The following is a 21,120-nucleotide window of genomic DNA, read 5'->3' as shown; positions in this document are numbered from 1 at the left end:
ATCATCGCAGGAGAGAGCTGGTGAGAAAGCTAGAAATCCTGTGGAGGATTTGTGCCCAAGCCCTGGAGTTATTTATGGTAGCTGGAGAAGGGGTGCCGTAAAGGGGGGGGGGGGGGGGGGGGGGCGGTAGGGTGATTCCTAGGGACTCCAAGCAACAGAAACCATAAAAATATAGAACATAATTAGACTGGTCTGGGTTAGGGGGCCTGATATCATATATGTTCAGCAGGGCCCAAAACCTCCATCAGAACTCCGAGCTGGTCTTGGTGTTGTTGTCCAGGGGTTGGTGGCAGGACAGGCAGTCAGGCATGTTATGAGGTCTGTACTGTAGTCCAGAAGGTGTGCAGTATCACTGTTACAAGCAGGGAGTGTTTTAAACACGTAAATAAGACGTAAATGAGACGAGAACAATGGGTTCACTGTGCTTTATTCATACAGTCAAAAGAAACAAATAGAACTACAGGCCTCTGATCATGTGGGCGGGGCAGCAGCTGAGAGGCAGGGGATGCTGGGAGATCGGGGGCAGCAGGTGAGCAGGAGCCAACTGTACGGGAGCACGGAGCAGGAACAGCAGAGAGGGTGTGACTCTGAAGACCGAATGCAGCTGGAGAGGACAGGCTCAGCCTGACACCACAGCCACTGCTCACTCTACACTTCCTGTGCAGGGATATGGCCCGTATTGCAGTGCAACGTCCCACGTGCTTCTGACAAATCAGACTCACTCCTGCGGATCCAGGTACACCAGGGCAGGAAAAGAAGAAATAGGAGGAGATACTGAGGAGAGCAAGCGAGAGGAAGTGGGACGGAGAGGAGAGCTAGTAACAGATAGAGGGGTGGAGAGGAGAGCTAATGACAGGAAGTGGGGTGGAGAGGAGAGTTAGTGACAGGAAGTGGGGTGGAAAGGAGAGCTAGTGACAGGAAGTGGGGTGGAAAGGAGAGTTAGTGTCAGGAAGTGGGGTGGAAAGGAGAGTTAGTGTCAGGAAGTGGGGTGGAAAGGAGAGTTAGTGACAGGAAGTGGGGTGGAAAGGAGAGTTAGTAACAGGAAGTGGGGCAGCCGGGGCCCACATTGGCCCCTCCTTGCTGGCATCCCACGTTGAAAGCGGTCAACATTGCAGTCTATTGCAGATACTTCTGGAAGACCCTAATTGGCCCCCTACTGGACGACCCCCCTGCCACCCCCAGAGAGAAACAACACAATGACGAGGGAGAGCTCTGTGCACGCCAAGGTGAGAGGGGTGCAGGGAGCCAGGAGGCGCCACCTCTAAGTGCCCCAACATCGGGTCACCGTCCCAGCTGACCCCTAAGGCATATGGCTGGGCCTGTCTTTCAGTCTCTGTGGGGGAAGGTGAAGCTGTGACCTGTCAGTCCCTCATTTAGATATATGTTTCCTAGTTTGACATTGATGCTGCTGAGTTTCCTACAAGCACAAACACTTCTGGGTGAATCTGTGGGTTTGGTGGCTGGTTCACTGGCCTCTTCCTTCTGTCGGTGGAAAAGATGAGATCACTCATTACTGCTTGTTGTGTTTGGGTCTATACCCTCTACTCTCCTTGTGTTTGGGTGTAAACCCCTATACTGAATATCTGTTTGGGTCTATATCCTCTACTCTCCTTGTTTTTAGGTGTAGACCCCCTATACTCCCTATCTGATTGGGTCTATACCCTCTACTCTCCCTATGTTTAGGTGTAGACCCCCTATACTCCCTATCTGATTGGGTCTATACCCTCTACTCTCCCTGTGTTTAGGTGTAGACCCCCTATACTCCCTATCTGATTGGGTCTATACCCTCTACTCTCCCTGTGTTTAGGTGTAGACCACCTGTACTCCCTATATGTTTGGGTGTATACCCTATACTCTCTCTGTATTTCAAATCAAATCAAATTAAAAACTTTATTTGTCCCCAAGGGGAAATTTCAGGCACGTAGAGCAGTGTTGCACAGACACAAAACCAGACATTAAAGAAATAGAACAAATAAAATAAAATAAAAATCATAATAATAAAGAAATAAAGTGATAAAAGGTTCTCGGTATATACATGAAGTGCAAAATTGCAGCTGCAAGTAAATTAACAGTCTATTTGGGTGTAGACCCTATATACTCCCTGTCTGTTTGGGTCTATAGCCACTTGTTTTTGTCCTTGGGGAACCAGAGAGGGTCAGAGTGACGGTCCTGTCAGCAGATACCCCCTGTGTTGAGGCTTTATAAATAGGATCTTGTTGACCTCACCAGAATGCAGATGGCTTAAAGTAGCAGTGCCGCTGGTTGTTGTTGCAGAGCTACACTGACATCGTGTGGCCAAAGTGTAACATGACACATTTGCAAAGAACCACGCTGTTTGAGACTGTGTGTGTGTGTGTGTGTGTGTGTGTGTGGGTGGGTGTGTGGTGATGTATTTGTTAATGTGTATGTCGGCACATGTGTGAACTTGCATGAGTGTGTACATGTTAATGTGTATTGGTATGAGTGTGTATTAGTGTGTGTGTGACTGTATTGGTCAGTGTGTGTGACTGTGTACCAGTCAGTGTATGTTGCTGTGTGTAGGTGACACTGACACACTGTACCCACCGCCTACTCCTTAGTCACCCATCTCAACTCGCTCTTGACATTCTGGATCTCAGACAGGTTCACTGCTGGTCCAGGCAGCTTGAAAGCTCCAGGAAGATGCTTCTTCTCCTCACTGGCCACAGGTGTCACCTGGGGCTGTGGCAGGGGTAGGGTAGTGGGGTGGAGGCATGGTTTGATCCTGCCTCGGGGAGTTAGAGGGACAGATGTTTGTGCGGGGCGCTGTGTGTGTCCTCACCTCCTCCAGGTCTTCAGACTCCTCTCTCCTCTTGACTGGGTGTCCTGCTCCAGGACGCAGTGCTCCCATGGGGATGTTGAGATTAGCCTGTGGAGAAACATGCCCATGAGATGAGGCCCCATCCCCACTGCCACCCCAACCGGGTGCCCATCCCTAGCAGAGGTCTAGCATCTCCATCTCTCTGCTCACCAGTGCCACCATGTGGACAGTTCCGCAAGGTGCAGAGGGAACAGGGTCCTGCTATGAATTACCCAATCACTCTGTGGAGGTCGTGAGCATTTGGGGCGGTCAGTCCTATAGTGAGGATCAGGTCAACCCCTGGGTTTGGTCGATTCCTTCCCGAAAAATGGATGGTAACACACTTACCTGTTGACTGGGGAATATCTCTCCAAAGTTGCTGACCGCAGAGCATCCAGCTTCCGCCTGGGCATGTAAATGTGTTACCATCCCCCAGAGATAGAAATCTGTGTGTTCTCGTGTGGTCACAGAGTGTGCAGTGCGGATGAGGCTGTGCTACTGTGTGTATATGTGGGCTACGTATATGTTACATTGTGGGGACCAAATGTCCCCACAATGTGGTAAAAAAACTTGTTATTTTGATGCTGTGGGGAGCATTATTTCAGTCTCCATGAGGGGAAACTGTGACTGCAAACAAAAGCTAAAAGTGTTGTATTTTGTTTGGTTACTTATGGTTAAGTTAGGGCTGGGTGGGGGTTAAGGGTGTCATTGTTGGGATTAGGGTTCTGCCCATTCAAATGAATAGACAGTCCCCACAAAGATATGAATACACATGTGTGTGTGTCTCTGTGTCTTTTTGTGTGTGTAGATTATGTTTATATTATATTGTGGGGACCAAATGTCAATCACAATGTAATAAAAACCTGTTGTTTTGACGTGGTGGGGACCATTTTTCATGTCTGTGAATGCAACCAAGAAAAATAAACACAAGACAGATAAAGATAAAATGACAAACATCTGTGTGTGTGTGTGTGTGTGTGAGAGAGAGAGAGAGAGAGAGAGAGAGAAAGAGAGAGAGAGAGAGAGAGAGAGAGAGAGAGAAAGAGAGAGTTTGCATAGATCACATTTGGGGACCAAAATGTCCCCAAAGTGCGGTATAACCTAAGACTTCCTTACTTTAGGGGACACTTCTTCAGGTTCCCATTTGGATAACCTCAGTTTTATAAATATCTGTGAACGCAATCAAAAAAGTAAAAGTGCCAACAGTCTTGTATTTTGGTTGGTTGCTTATAGTTAAGGTTAGGGCTGGGTAGGGGTTAAGGCTGTCGTGATTGGGGTTAGGGTTTTTCCCATAGAAATGAATGGACCTCATTTAGCTAGGAAGATCGACTTGTGTGAGTGTGTGTGTGTGTGTGTGTGTGTGAGTGTGTGTGTGTGTGTGTGTGTGTGTGTGTTTGTATCCTATCTCTGTGACAGTCGTGTCAGGTATCAGGTCATTTCCACCAGCCTGTTAGTCACTCAGTATTTTTGGCTTCTGTTTTTCTCACACATGCATAGTAGGTTACTTGAAGCCACTAAGCATCAACACATTGACCAGGGGCTATTTCTGTTTGCGGTATGCCTTAACAAAATTTCAGGAATGTTTCACTAATAGACCTTTAACATTTGTTCCAGGAGCCATGAGCACCTGTGCGATACTCTGAACCAAGCGGGATACAAAGCCAGAGAGCGTAAGGCCTATAACATGAGTCTGAAGGCACCTGACAGTGACATACATGCTCACAGACAGCCGCAGACAGCCAGAGTCTCTCTCGCACAGCCCCAAACGCCACAGGAGCTCACAAACCCGCTGAAACACAAAGTTACTGAGCATCTCTATCCTACCTGAAGAGCCTTCACGTTGGACGACGGCTGCTTGGACATCTTGTATGCGAGATACTTTATCCTGCAGGCACAGACATGGAGAGAGGTGAGAAAGCAGCCAGTCTCTTTGTGTCTATGGGGGGTTGGATGACTTTCAGGAATCCAAGATAGTCTTTCAGTTGCTTAGTGACCCCAAGCAGCAGGACAGTTATAGCAGTAGATAATACTGAATCATTCATGAGGAGGTATACAGGTAACAGGTGTACAGGTGCTGTATGTTAGGTACAGGCATCAGGTGTACAGGTGCTGTATGTGAACATACAGGTTACAGACATACAGGTAACAGGTGTACAGGTGCTGTATGTGAACATACAGGCACCAGGTGTACAGGTGCTGTATGTGAATGTACAGGTAACAGGTGTACAGGTGCTGTATGTGAACATACAGGTTACAGACATACAGGTAACAGGTGTACAGGTGCTGTATGTGAACATACAGGTAACAGGTGTACAGGTGCTGTATGTTAGTTACAGGCACCAGGTGTACAGGTGCTGTATGTGAATGTACAGGTAACAGGTGTACAGGTGCTGTATGTGAACATACAGGTAACAGGTGTACAGGTGCTGTATGTGAACATACAGGTTACAGACATACAGGTAACAGGTGTACAGGTGCTGTATGTAAACATACAGGTTACAGACATACAGGTAACAGATGTACAGGTGCTGTATGTGAACATATAGGTAATAGGTGTACAGGCGCTGTATGTGAACATACAGGTAACAGGTGTACAGGTGCTGTATGTGAACATACAGGTAACAGGTGTACAGGCGCTGTATGTGAACATACAGGTAACAGGTGTACAGGTGCTGTATGTGAACATACAGGTAACAGGTGTACAGGCGCTGTATGTGAACATACAGGTAACAGGTGTACAGGTGCTGTATGTGAATGAACAGGTAACAGGTGTATAGGTGCTAAATGTGAAAGTACAGGTAAGTAGTGTACAGGGCCTGTATGTGAATGTACAGGTAACAGGTGTACTGGTGCTGTATGTGCCGTTCAGGCACCAGGTGTACAGGTAACAGATGTGCAGGCACTTTATATGAATTTTCGGGTGATGGGTTTACAGGTGCTGTATATGAAGTTGAGGTATCCAAATAAGCAGAGGTTACAACTTTAATATCTGAGCAGTTTAAACAAACTGGGTGTGCTTAGCCTTTACAGAGGATATCTTGGACATCGTTTCCAACACCCTACACAAACTATTTACATGTGCGTCTTTTTTCCTGTTCCGGCAAACGTAAACAAGTCATTTGTGTAGAGAGTTACATGTTAGAGTAACCCTGCGGCTGGGTTTGGTGGTTATAGGGTGGGTGTGGCATTCCACAATAGCAGCCAAACACTTAACAAATAACTTAGTGTTCCTAGGTCTGACTGATCCCACTACCAGTTTGCATCTCACACCACAATGTAAATTTGGTCCAGCATTGCACCAGTGGCTGTCTGCTGCCTTTCTGTTCCTGGACTCTGAAAGGGCAGCAAGACAGAGGCAGCTCGAGAACACAGGGGATATTTATAGACAGGAGTGTGGAAAGAGATAAACAGGCACTGGAAGACAGAGAGAGTGCTTCTGGGAGTGACTACAGGGACGGAAAGTACGTACTCCCTAGTAACAGTTACCGTGGTTCTGTTTACATATCAACAATAAGCATGATTTTGGCAAAAATCTACAGCAGAGAGGGAGACCATCCTGTAGCACAGCTAAACTCACCCAGGAGAGACTGTCCTACAGCACAGCCATACCCACCCATGGGAGACCTTCCTGTAGCACAGCCATAGTGACCCTGGAAAGACCGTCCTGTAGCACAGCCATAGCGACCCCAGAGAGACCATCCTATAGGATAGCCTTACCCAACTGGGGGAGACCTTCCTGTAGCACAGCCATAACAACCCCAGAGAGACCGTCCTGTAGCACAGCCATAACGACCCCAGAGAGACCGTCCTGTAGCACAGCCATAACGACCCCAGAGAGACCGTCCTGTAGGATAGCCTTCTATGACATTACAGCTCTCAGGCCTAGTGCTCTAACCACTAATCCATAAAACTAAAATCACACACTGAAATGTTTCTCTTTTTGTAAAAAATCACATAAACACACAGAGACTTATCCCACTATTTTGGGATAAGATTCCAAAGGCTGATAGAAGCAGAGAACATTTCAGCTGCAGTTTAGATGCTTCCAGAAGTTGTAGCCTAGAAAAAGTGGCACATCACTGAAGTCTCACCAGATTTGTGCGGCACGTAGTACGTTTCTGAAACTGCAGAGTATCAAACAAGCCGGTATGTAGGGCAGCGTGGAGGGTCCCCAGTCTCTTTGAGGCCGCTCTGTAAGCAGGTGCTCTCTGCCACGCAAACACAAACACGACGGCCCTGCTGCCAACCTACCTCTGCCAGCCCTGACACGACGTGACGGAGTCGCTGCAGTGATGAAGTGGAGCGGCGGAAGTACTAGCACACCGGGCTCGTGTGAATGTGAGTGCTGTCCCTCTGAGCTGCGGGCCCTGCTCCTGCGGGGGAGGGGGGGGGTGGATTTCTCCCATAGCTGGCATTTGTCCTCCTTATAAATAGCCCAGGGACTGTGACTTCTCCATGCACACACACTACAGACACTGACACACGCTAACAGACACTAATAGACACAGACACACACCAACACCACATACACTAACATACACAGATTAGCTTATTATATCTCTAGAGAACTTTTTTAGTTTTTTAATTGCAGTCACAGATTTTTATAAGATTGAGTTTCCTCTTGTGGGGCCATAACAACAGGTTTTATTACATTGTGGGGACATACATACATGACCACAGACACACACATACATGTATTCATATCTTTGTGGGGACTCTCTGCCCATTTCTATGGGTAGAACCCTAATCCCAACAATGACAACCTTGACCCCTACCCAGCCATAACCTTAACCATAAGTATCCAAACAAAATAAAAGAATTCTGGCGGTTTTAGTTTTCAGTTGTACATGCACACACACACACACACACACACACACACACACACATAAACACGCACATGTAGGGTATACCTATCCTTATGGGGCCCGCTCATTCACTTCTATGGGAAAAATGCTAACGCTAACTATGACAACCTTAACCCCCACCCTGCCCTGACCATAACCATAAGTAATCAAGCAAAATACAAGAGTTTTTGCATTTTTAGTTTTTACATAGCAGTCACTGATTTTTATAAAATAGAGTTTTATAAAAAAAAAAAATTGATATTTTTCACGTTATGGGCACATTGTGTCCCCATAAGGATAGGTATACCTCACTCACTCACACTCACACACACACACACACACACACACACACACACCCTTGAGCAACAGCTTTACCAGCCAGTCAGTGTCTCATCCCAGTTTATGCTTCCATCTGCAGCTCTATCAGTGAGTCCAGCCAAGGGTAAGTGATGCTCACAGAATGAGATGGTGCTCTTAAAAAAAGAATAGCACTTAAAGACCAAAACAACACTCACAGACCAGGGATAAGACGATGCTCACAGAGCAAAACAGAGATGGTGCTCACAGTCCAGGACAACACTTACAGACTGTGGAGATGCTCACAAACCAGGAGAGGATGACACTTATAGAGCGAGATGAAGATCATTCTCACAGACCATGCTGATGCTCACAGAGCAAGATGGAGATGGTGCCCTCAGACCAAGATGACACTCATAGAGCGAGATGAAGATTTTTCTCACAAACCAGGATGATGCTCACAGAGCGAGATGGAGATGGTGCCCTCAGACGAGGTTGACACTCACAGAGCGAGATGAAGATTGTTGTCACAGACCAGGACGATGCTCACAGAGCGAGATGGAGATGGCGCCCTCAGACCAGGATGACACTCACAGAGCGAGATGAAGATTATTCTCACAAACCAGGACGATGCTCACAGAGCGAGATGGAGATGGCGCCCTCAGACCAGGATGACACTCACAGAACAAGATGAAGATTGTTCTCACAGACCAGGACGATGCTCACAGAGCGAGATGGAGATGATGCCCTCAGACCAGGATGACACTCATAGACCGAGATGAAGATTGTTCTCACAGATCAGGACGATGCTCACTGAGCGAGATGGAGATGGTGCTCTCAAACAGGCACAGTCCTGCACACTCTGACACCCATAGCTTATTCTTACCTGTTTCTATGGCTCGACGCCGCTGGGGCGTGCCATACCCTGCCTACTCTTTGCCGGGTCTTCTCTCCTGCCGTTACCAGCACTTGTTATTAAAAATGTGACCCAGTTGAGCGGCTGCTGGTGGGAGCCGAGGGACCAAGCCTCCGCAGCTCCTCTGCCTGATTGGATCTTCGCTTGACACGACATCCCATCCTGGCAGATACTGATCCACCAAGTGGGGCATCTGAGTGTGAGGGGGCGGGCAGGGGTGGTCCAGCTGGACAGTGACGGCGATCAAGCCGATGCCTGGTGGACTGAAGGTACGGGACTATAACCCCCCCCACACACACACACATACACACACACACACATTGAACACGGAACAGTGGTTCTGAATGCCTGGCTGGCCCTTTTAACCACTCACCAGCAAACAGTAACACTGATCCCAATGCAGACTTACCCTGATGGCTCTCGGTTCCAGTGAAGGATGGTCACTGCTGGTGCTAGGGCTTTCTGTCAGGGCTGTGTGGCATTGGTGACCTTGTCGTTTCAGGGCTGTAGCAGCACTGGTCCAACTGGTCCAACGGCAGGCCATGGGCCACTAATATTGTATGCAAATCTACCCCACCCACCATCTGGCCCCACCCCTGATGGTCCTTCAAGCAGGAAACACGTCAGCTGTTTCAGGGACAGCTAGGTCCCGCCTGTCCAGCCGCACCTTTCTATCCTGACTGCTCCAGGGTCAGCCAGGATTCCTGGCCAAAGCAGACAAGCCTAGAGCCATGGAAGTGATGCTGATGCTGGTAGCAGAGGGCCCTCACAGTCTGGAGCATAAATAACTGTGCTGCCCCCTGCTGCCCATTTGCATAAGCAAACAACTGTAACTTCCTGCCAAGCAATTAGAATTATGACAAGGTAGAGCCTTCATCCGAAACTGCTACTCAATATTTGAATTTAAACTGTATATTTTGTTTTAGCAGCCAGTTTATTAGGTAGACCTGCTCATTAATGCAAACAGCCACTCATGTGGCTGCAGCTGCACACGTACAGTAGAAAGGCAGGCAGGCAGACAGACAGGCACGCAAAAGGGCACACACATACACACATGGTCAGGAGGTTCACTCACTGAGAGGCTGCCTTTAATGAGCTTTAAGTCTCATTAGTTCCAGCATCTCAGAAACAGCCAATCACCCGGGATTCCATGCATTGCAGTGTTTATCCTTGAACAGATTCAGCTGCAGAAGTTGGTCCCACTGAATACTAACTAGGTGTATCCCATAAAGAGAACACTGGGAATATAGTAAATGTATGTTTTGTATTGATTGTGATTTTAGGTGGAATGAAAGGCAGCACACATAGTGATTTTCCAGGACTGATTCTGAGAAAAATAAATGGCACCTCATGTCATCACTGGGCTGTGCACTTGCACTGAGCAGGGGCGCCGCTAGCAATTTTGGGCCCTATGACAAAATATGAGGTTGGGCCCCCCTACCACACCCATTCAGATCTCTGGGGGCCCCTAAAGGGCGTGGGCCCTTAGAATTGTCCCAACTTTCCCCCCCTTAGCGGTGCCCCTGGCACTGAGTAAGAACAGCCTGGCCAATCAAACAACTGTGATGGCCTTTACAGGCTGAGCTGGAAATGTCCTTCTTAATGCCTCTGATTTGCTTGCAATTTCACATAAAATTCCCTCCGTATCCCAGTTTAACCTTCCTCTGCAGCTATAAGTGAGATGAGTAATATGGGGAAATTTTTAGGGGCAAGAAGTGATGTATGGGGCCTCCAGGTTAGATTGTGGACCCCCGCAACCCCAAATAAGATAAGTGCTTACAGAAATGGATGGATGGATGGATGGATGGATGGATGGATGGGTGGGTTTTGTACGGTGGCCCTGAAAGCTCAGAATACGTCAACATTAACACAACACAAAAACATCAAAACAAATACAATAAGCAATAAGTGTTGTAATGTATTGCGGTTTTCAAAACGGAAGTGCAACATACCACAGGGGGCAGGATTCGACCTACTAATCAAGGTTGTAGAGTATTCAGCTAGAGAATATGAGACAGACCATTACAACTGGGCGGTATATTGATGTGTGTGTTTATAAACTTTATTACTACTTAAAGCGTGGATCAGCACACAAAGTTATAACATAAGAAGATCAAACAAAAGGGAACAATGAAGAATTATGAAGGGAGTTAACTTACAAAAGCAATAAATTAAATTCTTTACAAATATCGATAGGCTTCGTGGCTATAGAATTATTAAAGCAGAATATAGTATGGAGCTATTGTTTTAGTTCGTTTTTAAAAGTAATAAACATAGGTGTTCTACTGCAGTATTTGCTTTTATGTGTCTGAAATTTTACCAAAACGATCGAGATATAGGATGACGCAATATTGTTTATATCGATTTATCATGCGTTAAAATTTGGGCTCTGTTAATTATAGATTTTGAATAGAGACCAAAAATACTCCTTCCTGGTTCAAAACAACGCGAAAGCTTCAGTCGTGCTGTTGCATTGAATTCCAGAATCACAGCTACAATTACACCAATGTACATAGCTAACTACGTTAGCAACTATGCTTTTGGGAAACGCACTCACAGGGAAATTGGTGGAGGAGAAATATTAATAATTCTTATATCTCACATGTGGTGAGATATGTTTTTGTTGTTCGTTTTATTTATTTGTTTTGACTAACTATAACTACGTTTACATTCGATAACCCGATTAAAATGCTTACATGTGTTTTAATGACCCAATTACGGAGCTAACTATGTGGACGCAGTAATCGTGTCATCAAAAGCACATGTAAACACCTTAATCGGGTTATTGTATGTAAATATAGTCATAGTCAGTTAACATACATGCTATGACAAGCCAAATAATCTTTTAATAGTATAAGGCTTTGTCGGCATATTGATGGCAAGCTAAATTGTTTATTAGTACAAGGTGTACTCGTCATAACTTAGTACTTTTAATTAATTTTTTACTAGTAAAACCTCAATTATTTATATGTGGGCCTGGAATTCTTACGAATGTGTGCAGACTTCTATTAAATCCGCGTTGAAGCAAAGTGAGAGCTCTTTTTGTTTAATAGATCCATTACTCTATTGTGGTCCAGCACTGTGACAACTACAGAACTAGGAGTGATGCCCGTTCTTCTGTGCCAATTCGATGTATTGTGAATTTTGCAATACCAGCCCTGAAACTATTCATCATATGGCCTACAACAAATTCCGTCTGGTTTGATGTGCAAACCCATATTAAAACACATACTAAGTCTGATGTTAAAGAAGTAGATATAATTTTTTAACCATATTAAAATTATTATTTGTAATTAACTTTATTATTGTATTATGTGCTTATTGTATACATAAAGTAAAATGGTTTGGAGTAAGTATGAAAATTTTTTAATTGATGTAAAGACCTACTTGCTGGTTAAAACGAAATGTAAAAAAACGAAAGCAGTGCTGTCATTATGTTTAAACTATGTAATCTTTTCTTATAACGTATTTACTTTCTTAACAGAAATATGTACTCTTGCTTATATTGTTTGTTATGTATCGTTATCGTTCACCTAAAATAAACAATATATGTAAAGTCTGCGTCTTCGAGTCGTGACGATGCGGCACGCTGATATGACGTATGTAAACGTCTGCGCGCTGAGATGACGTGTGGCGAGTGTCAGCGTTGTTCCCGGACTTGTGAACCAGAGGTTGGGGGTTCCTAAGGAGTGGGAATGTACCGTGTCTCTTTTTCTCAGTAGCGGAGGGAAGCGCCGGCATGATCCCCATCCCTGTCGTGGTGTGTGTGGTGGGCGGCTGGTGCGTCGTGTACTTAGCGGACACGGTGCTGAAGGTGAGCCGGTCCGCCGCGGGTCCCTGCACTTACTGCTTACATGTTAAACGCGCTTTTCTTGTCCGAGATAGTTGCAGGGGGTTCAGGTGCATTTTTCACATCGCTGCGTCACGCGTCAAATCATCCCATCTTACCACTGAGTATCAAAGGGGGTTAGGACGTGACTGGATGAACTCTCCGCATCAGTAAAATCTGTATAAGCGGTGTCTTTGTAGCTGAGTTTTAGCCCGTGACGGTGAACCTCTTCCCACTCCATAGTCTTCCAGCGCCGTGAAGAACCGCTATGAAGCTTGGCTGTCCTCCAGCGGCCTGGCACTGTCCCCTTTCCACATTCGATGGCAGACGGGGCTCTTCAACCGCCTGTTCGCTAAGTGTGCCCGCCTGAACCCGCGCTTCCTGCACCTCTGGTATGCCTTAGTATGGTTAAGACTAGGGTTGTCGTAGTCAAATGATTGGTTGAGTCCCACAAACATAGGAATATATGGACTTTGCGTGCATGTGCTTTTTCCACCTATATGCCTGGCTGCAGGTTCAGCGCTGGCATGGTCTTTGGTGTTCTCGCCATGTTTGGCTCGGTTGTGTTGCTCACCCGGACGCTTCTGCAGACTCTCGCCCAGATGTTGTCCGACAGTCCGGCGGGCAGTGGGCAGCAAGCCCTGCAGGTGGTGGTAAGTTCAACCAGCCTTGGCTTCTCAGTTAGACTGACCAGCAGGTGTCACTCTCCCAGTGCAAGTTTGATCTCTTTCTGGCCTGAATAAGGGTCAAGTTGACACCACCCAGTCCAAAGAAAAGCCTTATATCCTAAATACACTCGCTGCTTTGTTCCATTTGTGGTATTGTGTCATTTTTCAGTGTGAAAAATGACACAATACCACAAATTTTGAGGTGCCTGCTTAATTTGTCTAACTGATCTTGGTAACATTATCACTCTACTTAGATAAGCATAATAGACGTAAAATGTAGTACTGTTATTGGCCGGTGCGTTCCCGGGAGATGTGTGATTGGTCGGGAGAGATCGCCGGCCTGCAGGGTCACCTGTGATTGGCTGAGGAGTGCGGAGTCACTGCAAGCGAGGCAGATAAGTGATGGAGAGGAGTGTGAGACTGCTGCCAAGTGACTGCATTTTCTCCATTTTCATGCTGACATCACCAGGTGCCTGGTGTGAATCTGCCTGTCAGTCAGCTGGCCTATTTCTTTATTGCCATCTTGGTGAGCGGAATCATTCATGAGTTTGGCCATGGGGTGGCAGCACTGAGGTGAGACACAATAGTTTTAATACAGATAGAGCAGTGACAATTCATTCATCTGTATGGGATAATTGGGTAGATTTTGCTTATCCCATCTTGCTCTCCAGAGAGCAGGTCAGTGGAAAGGGTTGGGTTGGGGGTTAAGGGTCTTGCCCAAGTGCTGAAAACCTGATCCACAGAACATGCACACAGTAGGTGGCATCACTGAGGCAGTTAAAGGTAAATGCTGCTCATTGAATACAGGATTAGAGTAGCATTACTCTCCCTCCTGGAAAGGGCCAATCTAACCCCATGTGTCCGCAGGGAGCAGGTGCGCCTGAATGGCTTCGGCATGTTTGTGTTCGTGGTTTACCCTGGCGCCTTCGTCGACCTCTTCACCACACACCTGCACCTCATCACTCCCGTCCAGCAGCTGCGAATATTCTGTGCAGGTGGGTCTTCTACCAGAGGGAGGTGCTGTCTGTGTGATTCCACCCACAGCCCCATGGGCGCCAGGTCTGCAGCAGGCACCAGTTAAACTGGTTACATCGTTTCATTCTGTGATTTGTTTAGGTGTCACTTTTGTGACTGTCACCAGGTGACAGGAGAGGTTCAGAACAGCCAGCTGTGTACATGGAGGGTATCCATTGACGTCACTTTCCTGCTGGAACATGCCCCCTCAGACAGATTGAGTGGCATAACATGCAGCAATTTGGCAAATTTTAGTTGGGGAAACTGCAAAACGAATGATTATCTGCTTAAGTTAAAGGCAGTTGGACTCGACAGGGTGCAGCTTACCAAAGGCCCAGTGGACCATTATGGTGGCCCTGAGGGTCAACACAGGACGACATTTGTTAAGACACAGCGCCATGTTCTACTATTGTAGAATCACTTTTTAACTTGCATGTGCACTATTTTGCATTGCCAGAATTTAATGTATGATTTGAATGGCGATTCCTTTTAAAATACCCAATTCCCTGCTGCAGACCCAGCAAAAGTTTAGAATAGCTTTTAACCACAATAATGAGAAAACATCACAGAAATGTAAAGTAATGAAATGCAAATACCTGAGCAATATCTCTCTTTTTATTGTTTTTCATTACATATTGTTCACATGAAGACGGAACAAACAGTGTGTTCTGATGCACAATATATCGGTTGGGTTCCCAAGCTTTTCAGCTCACAGCCCCCAAAACAGTAGTGCCAGAGACGAGACCTGCAAGCCCCTTTTTACCAGCAGGAAGGATAGGGGGGTGATCCTCCTCAGTAGATTTTGCTTATCAGGGGCAGATTCTACTTTGTACATTTATTGTAATCAACCTGTTGTGGTTACAGTTAGAGTAGAATATTGTTTCACGGTATTTCAATTTTATAAACATATTCCTGAAATCATTTCACTGCTCCAACTTTGGGAACTCCATCAGTTATTTAAATTTTTATCAATATTCAAAGCAGCACTAGAGCTACTTCTGAAATAATGGAGAAGATGTTGCCCTGGGTCATCAGTTATTTTCCGTAGCGATTTTGCTGGCTCTTTCACCACTCATAAGAGTCTCAAAGTACCAGCCTGCGACATGTTTATAATTTATTCTTATATCTGGCCAATCGATCAACCTTTTGTGTGGGATCTGTGTCTGTACAAAGTAAAAATGTTGTACTTTTACCAGCAATGACCATTCGTTTTATCTGTGCCTAACTACTATTAGGTTAAAATTTCAGTCCTCTTTCTTATAGAGATACTCAGTGTCCAATCAGTGGGGACGCTGAGATTCAAGAACCCATAGTACCTTTTTCGCCTTTAGTCGATGTTGTTCTGTTTTCTGATCTGCTATTGCGTTTTTGAAATGTCATCGTGTTTTGACCCTCATGGCCACCGTAGACCATGCAGTGGGGCTTCCTGACAACCTGTTTTGTAGAAACTGTTAAAGTTATCTGGCTAACTGTCTAATCCTGCTTTGTGGAGCAGCCCCTTAAAATGAAATCGGGATTTGTATTGACTAGGTAACGCTATATAAACATCCCACATACAAGGCTCATCATGATGCATGTTTTTTCCAATAAATGCTGACCAAAACTTTACAGTTATAGAAAATATAAATGAACGATGCTAGTTATTGATGAGTAGTTAATACCATATATAACACAAGGTATGATTTTATCCAAAAATCCCACATAACTGACATTCAGAAATCCATAATCAGAAATCCATGTTTCGGAGCCTGGATTCCAGTTGTTTCTGTGGATTACAGCGATCCATTTGCTTCTCCTTTCTTTAGTTTTCGGCAGTCTGTGAAAAGGTTGGCCCAATTTCTCGTTAAACTGATTTGTACAGTCAGTTGCACAGCAGTTCTTTCTATTTTAGATGCGTTCTGGTGGCATTCAGACTGAACGCTGATGCTGCCTCTCAGTCTTATTGCCACTCAGTGGGTGTGAGCGCAGTGACCTGCGCCTGCTGTGACGTATGCGCATGCCTTCTAGAACATGCCATGGCGCCCGTGTCACATGACGAAGGCCAGGTTTTGTCCCTGAATCTGAGAAGGTTTTTTCTTGTGTCTTTGTGTCTTTGTGTGTTTGTGTCGACACACTGTGCGTTACCTCCCTCCTGCAGGCGTGTGGCACAACTTCATCCTGTGTGTGGGGGCACTGGGCTTCCTGCTGCTGCTGCCTCTCTTCCTATTCCCCTTCTATTCAAGTGGGGCGGGGGCGCTAGTCACTGATGTCCTGGAGGTCAGTCTCAGAGCAAAGCTTTGTAAGTGACACACAGGCATGTTGGAAGCCTTTTGTGACACCTTCGCCCCCTAGGGGTCCCCAGCCAGCGGCCCACGAGGCCTCTTTGTGGGCGACCTGGTGACTAGCCTGGAGGACTGTCCCGTGTCCAGCGTGGATCACTGGCACTCTTGCATCCGCCGCATCTCCGCCACGGCTCAGACTGGCTACTGCGTCCAGATGGCCAGTCTGCACCCAAGCTGGGCCACCGGCCGAGGTAGCGGTCTGGAAGGGAGGAAGGGAGGAAGGACTGGGGTAAATGGGGGGAGAGGCAGAGCTGGGGAGAAATTGAGGGGGTACCGGAGTAAAGGGGGGGTGGAGTAGAGCCGGGGAGAAATTGAGGGGGTATTGGAGTAAAAAATTGAGGGGGGACTGGGGTAATGGGGGGTTTGTGGGGTGAGAAATTGGGGGCCAAGTGGGAATCAGGAGTCATTTTAATTTTGGTTTTAATTTAGTAAGAAGCCGAGACACAGCTGAGCTCTCACTGCCTTTCTCTCCCCTGTGCCCCCCCCCCCCCCCCCAGCATACCGCCGCTTGGATGGCACCATGGAGTGCTGCAGTAACAGCACGCTCACAGACCTCTGCTTCTCCTACAGCAGCCACCTACAGAGCAAAATGGTGAGTGGAGTGACAGTCTCAGCCGTGTGGCTTGTCCACCTCCTGCCACTTCCTGTCCCCTCTTCCTGTCTCATGGGCAGCCCTGTCAGTACAGGGGTGGTGCACGGTGGCCCTGTGTAGCTTTCCCTACAGATATGAGTGTGATCAGCCTGGGGAGCACTGTGTGACCAGCACAGTGTTTTACTGCCTTGCAGTGTTAGCTGCTCAGTTGCACGGCTCTGTGTGGTTGGAGAGGTTTTATTGTCTAGTAAACAAAGGGTGATGTCATGGAAAATGTCAGATTCCCATCAGACTTTTAATCAGTTAACTTGAGCATGTTTGTGAGTAAAGGTCATAGATACAACCTGATTAAGCACAGTCTCCCTGGCGGTGCTTGCACAGGCCATTCCAGCTCACGGGTCCCCGACACGCTCACGGGTCCCCGACACGCTCACGGGTCCCCCTGCGCTCACGGGGCGCTGACACGCTCATGGGTCCCCCTGCGCTCACGGGGCGCTGACACGCTCACGGGGCGCTGACACGCTCACGGGTCGCTGACACGCTCACGGGGCGCTGACACGCTCACGGGGCGCTGACACGCTCACGGGGCGCTGACACGCTCACGGGTCGCCGACACGCTCACGGGTCCCCCTGCGCTCACGGGTCCCCCTGCGCTCACGGGGCGCTGACACGCTCACGGGTCCCCCTGCGCTCACGGGTCCCCCTGCGCTCACGGGTCCCCCTGCGCTCACGGGGCGCTGACACGCTCACGGGGCGCTGACACGCTCACGGGGCGCGGACACGCTCACGGGTCCCCCCGCGCACATGGGGCGCGGACACACTTGCGCAGACGCCCATGCACTGACGGCTCTCCCTGCTCCCTTGCAGTACGCTTGCCTGCCAGCCCGCAAGACCGTCGCTGTGTCTCGGACCTGCCAGAGCGATGTCGACTGCCAGGCAGACTTGGGGCCAAGTCTCTGCGTGGTGCCGTCCCTGGAGAACCAGACTCGGCTGGTGCGGGTCCGGCACCCCCCCCAGCCAGACATGCTGTTCGTGGGCTACACACCACACCTGCAGTATGCAGGTAAGCTTTCGCCGGACGCCTCCCCCCTTTTACATGGGCATTTCTCATCCTCTACTCTTTGTCCCCCCCCCCCCTTCAGTCAGTCTGTCCAATTTTGCCCCCCGGTTTGGATTCCTCCACCTGGACCTGCCTAGTGTCATCGAGGTGTTCTGCAAGTATCCTTTCTACATGCTGGGGGGGACTCAGGAATCGCTAAGTGAACTTTCTACATGGTAGCTTGCATATGTACCGTCTGAGTAAGTGAAGTTTTTATTTGTGTGACTATAAGAGAAAAAAATTGTATTACCTTTAGTTTATAATTATAATTTACATCTGGTTTATTTTGGCCCTCTCAGTCTTTCCACCTGCAGTTTAAGTGTTTTTGTATATTGAGCTTTTTGTATATAAGTTGGGTCATTCTATTTTAGTTCAACCAAAACTAAAAAGCCAAAAAAATATGTTTTGATCTTTTATGATGATTTTTTTTAGTATGATCTTTTATACTATTACAGCTACTTGGATATAATACTATGACACATTTGAAAGATCAGAAAAGCACTTTATGAAATTACTGAATTAAACTACACTACTCTCACCTTTTTTGTTAAAGGCAGATAGAATGCTCCTTTCCCAGTAAAGTAAAAACATTACCCCCCCCCTTGCCTTTATTGAGGCTTAGAAATAACACTGTACATTATTTAGGTATTTGTCTCATGGAGGGTACCACGTAACAGGCCAGTGTTTTTAAGTAGAAGTAGCACACATACATATGTATTTCATTATTTTAAAAAATCAACTTGTTGCTCCTTTCAATTGTAAAACAATACATTTTGTGTTCCAGTTCAACTGTATTGCTATAGCAAAAAGCAAAACATGGCAAATTCAGTTGTTTTATTCCAATACTTTTTTAATTCCAAATATTGTACATTCAGTCAGCAAAAGACCTTCAAAGGCCTTGTGATTTAGCTGCATTCTTGCCTGAATTTGTTTAGTGCTTCACAGAAGATTCTCTTAGTGGATACAAAGAAAGCTGGTATTGCAAGATATTAGCAGGCAGGTTGTGCTAGCCCAGGATTGCTACTCTGGTTTCCTTTCCAGTAGGCGAAAGGGCTGGCACCCTCTGCTAGGCACCTGGGTGTGGAGTGACATCACGTGAAGCTTTGGTGTCGGGTGAAAGAATAGTTTGACTTTCAGTCTAAAAAAAGAGTTTGTGGCATTTCTTTGGCTGGACGCTAAACTCACTATGAGAGGATCCACCATGGCAGTTAAATTATTTATTGTATTGAATAATAAATGTTGCATTCTTTCATTCTGAATAACATGACATTTTTATAGCAATGAATGCAGTGTATGCTGGCATGTTTATGTGTAATTAATAATGTAAAGAATTTAGTTCCATATTAATTCAACTGAAATTCAAATATGAATTGTAATTGTGCGACCTGCTTTCAACCCCAGTTCACATTCACAAATTGGATCTGGAATTTCAGAGCCATTCTCAATTTACTTCTGAATGGTGCACAGTCTTAGTGTGTTTGGGGTGGGGGGGGGGCACTCTGCATATGCTTTGTGCATGTGGGCGATGGGCTGTGTGTTGGTTTCTCTGTATATATGCATGCATGTGTGTAGGGGGGGGGAGTAGCCCCCTCTGCCTCCACCCACAGAACCTTGACACACCGCACCTGCAGATATGTGGTGTCCTTGTCGGGGGCACTGGCCGTGGTGAATGCGGTGCCATGCTTTGCGCTGGATGGCCAGTGGATGCTGACGGCGTTCCTGGAGGCAGCACTGAGCTCCGTGCTGGTGGAGAGAAGCAGCCGCGAGCTGCTGGCCTTCTGCATCCTGCTGGGGGGCAGTGCCCTGCTAGCTGCCAACGTTGCCCTGGGTCTCTGGATGGTGACGGCACGCTAGGCCTCACCTCGCTGCCAGAGGGGGACAGAGTTTCCCACAATGCCCGGCTTTTGTGGGGGCTGCCCACTCCTAACATGCCCCCCTGTCGTGGCTCATACTGGATCAGACCCTCCTGTGGTTCGGGCTGTTTAATGATGACTGTACAGTGGGGGTCTGACATGTGACCCTCGAGTAAGGAGGCCATTTTGTAGCCATACACAGCCGCCCATAGGCTCCTCTCCCTACCATCAGGGACCGGAAGGTGGAGTCTGCTGTCCGCTTTCGGGAATTTCACCTGTTTCCATCCATTTCCCTCATCGCTCTGCTTCGGATTACATTCACTGAACTGCTCAGACTCTTCCTTCCTGCCTCAGATGGCCCTCTAGTGGGCCTCCGTGCCCTACAGCCTTCCCTAGGGCTGCATCAGGCACTGCAGACAAATGGGGTCCTAACCTGGACCAAGCCATACCTGGGGCTGCCGGGATGGACTGCACCCTCCTGGAGTATCCCACAAAGTTACTGTCTTTATAAATGTCCCTTTTTTACTGAAATTTTTGTATATTATTGATACCTGCTGGTTTAAATGGTTAAATGTTTCGTAATGTGGTAATAGCACTTTTCCCTTTTCTTACTGCGGAAGGGAAGAGGAAAGCCATCATCATCAGGCAGAGCTTCCTGAATTGGGGGACTACAGGCTGTCATTGTGCGTGTCAGTGTTTGAGACCTGGAGCGGTCTTTCAGTTCGGTTTCTGTAAAAACAGGAAGCTTTCACAAAGGCAGCTTTCATTGCCCTTCCCTGTCCGTTTGTTTTACAGGAATTTGTGTAATCTGTTAAATAAAAACGCGTCGAAACATGTCTGTCTGCGTTTACGTTTTATATAAAGAGGGA

The 21,120-nt window shown here is 47.1% G+C and overlaps 2 protein-coding genes across 4 annotated transcripts; one reads left to right on the top strand and one right to left on the bottom strand.

Moving 5' to 3' along the window:
• Positions 1 to 410: 410 nt before the first annotated feature.
• Positions 411 to 7,239, bottom strand: smpx (small muscle protein X-linked). 2 transcript variants are annotated; one of them, XM_049012135.1, is made up of 5 exons: positions 7,070 to 7,239; positions 4,643 to 4,703; positions 2,801 to 2,887; positions 2,566 to 2,700; positions 411 to 1,482 (listed from the first exon to the last, which is right to left on the bottom strand). In XM_049012135.1, the coding sequence occupies exons 1-4, from the start codon at positions 7,231 to 7,233 to the stop codon at positions 2,569 to 2,571; spliced, it is 444 nt and encodes a 147-aa protein (XP_048868092.1). In that variant the 5' UTR covers positions 7,234 to 7,239; the 3' UTR covers positions 411 to 1,482; positions 2,566 to 2,568. The 2 variants fall into 2 exon arrangements, with proteins under 2 accessions (XP_048868092.1, XP_048868093.1); XM_049012136.1 differs by lacking the exon at positions 7,070 to 7,239 and adding an exon at positions 6,910 to 7,048.
• Positions 7,240 to 12,490: 5,251 nt separating this feature from the next.
• On the top strand, positions 12,491 to 21,085 carry mbtps2 (membrane-bound transcription factor peptidase, site 2). Of its 2 annotated transcripts, none has more exons than XM_049010777.1 (11): positions 12,491 to 12,689; positions 12,948 to 13,096; positions 13,219 to 13,357; positions 13,842 to 13,945; positions 14,240 to 14,367; positions 16,524 to 16,642; positions 16,718 to 16,898; positions 17,205 to 17,299; positions 18,167 to 18,362; positions 18,442 to 18,517; positions 20,030 to 21,085. In XM_049010777.1, the coding sequence occupies exons 1-11, from the start codon at positions 12,615 to 12,617 to the stop codon at positions 20,250 to 20,252; spliced, it is 1,485 nt and encodes a 494-aa protein (XP_048866734.1). In that variant the 5' UTR covers positions 12,491 to 12,614; the 3' UTR covers positions 20,253 to 21,085. The 2 variants fall into 2 exon arrangements, with proteins under 2 accessions (XP_048866734.1, XP_048866735.1); XM_049010778.1 differs by having other exon boundaries at positions 18,446 to 18,517; positions 20,030 to 20,206.
• The last annotated feature ends 35 nt before the right edge of the window (positions 21,086 to 21,120 follow it).

This window comes from Brienomyrus brachyistius, chromosome 4 (genome assembly GCF_023856365.1).
Source record: "Brienomyrus brachyistius isolate T26 chromosome 4, BBRACH_0.4, whole genome shotgun sequence".
NCBI lineage: Eukaryota > Metazoa > Chordata > Actinopteri > Osteoglossiformes > Mormyridae > Brienomyrus > Brienomyrus brachyistius.
This window is presented reverse-complemented; position numbering and strand designations above follow the sequence as displayed.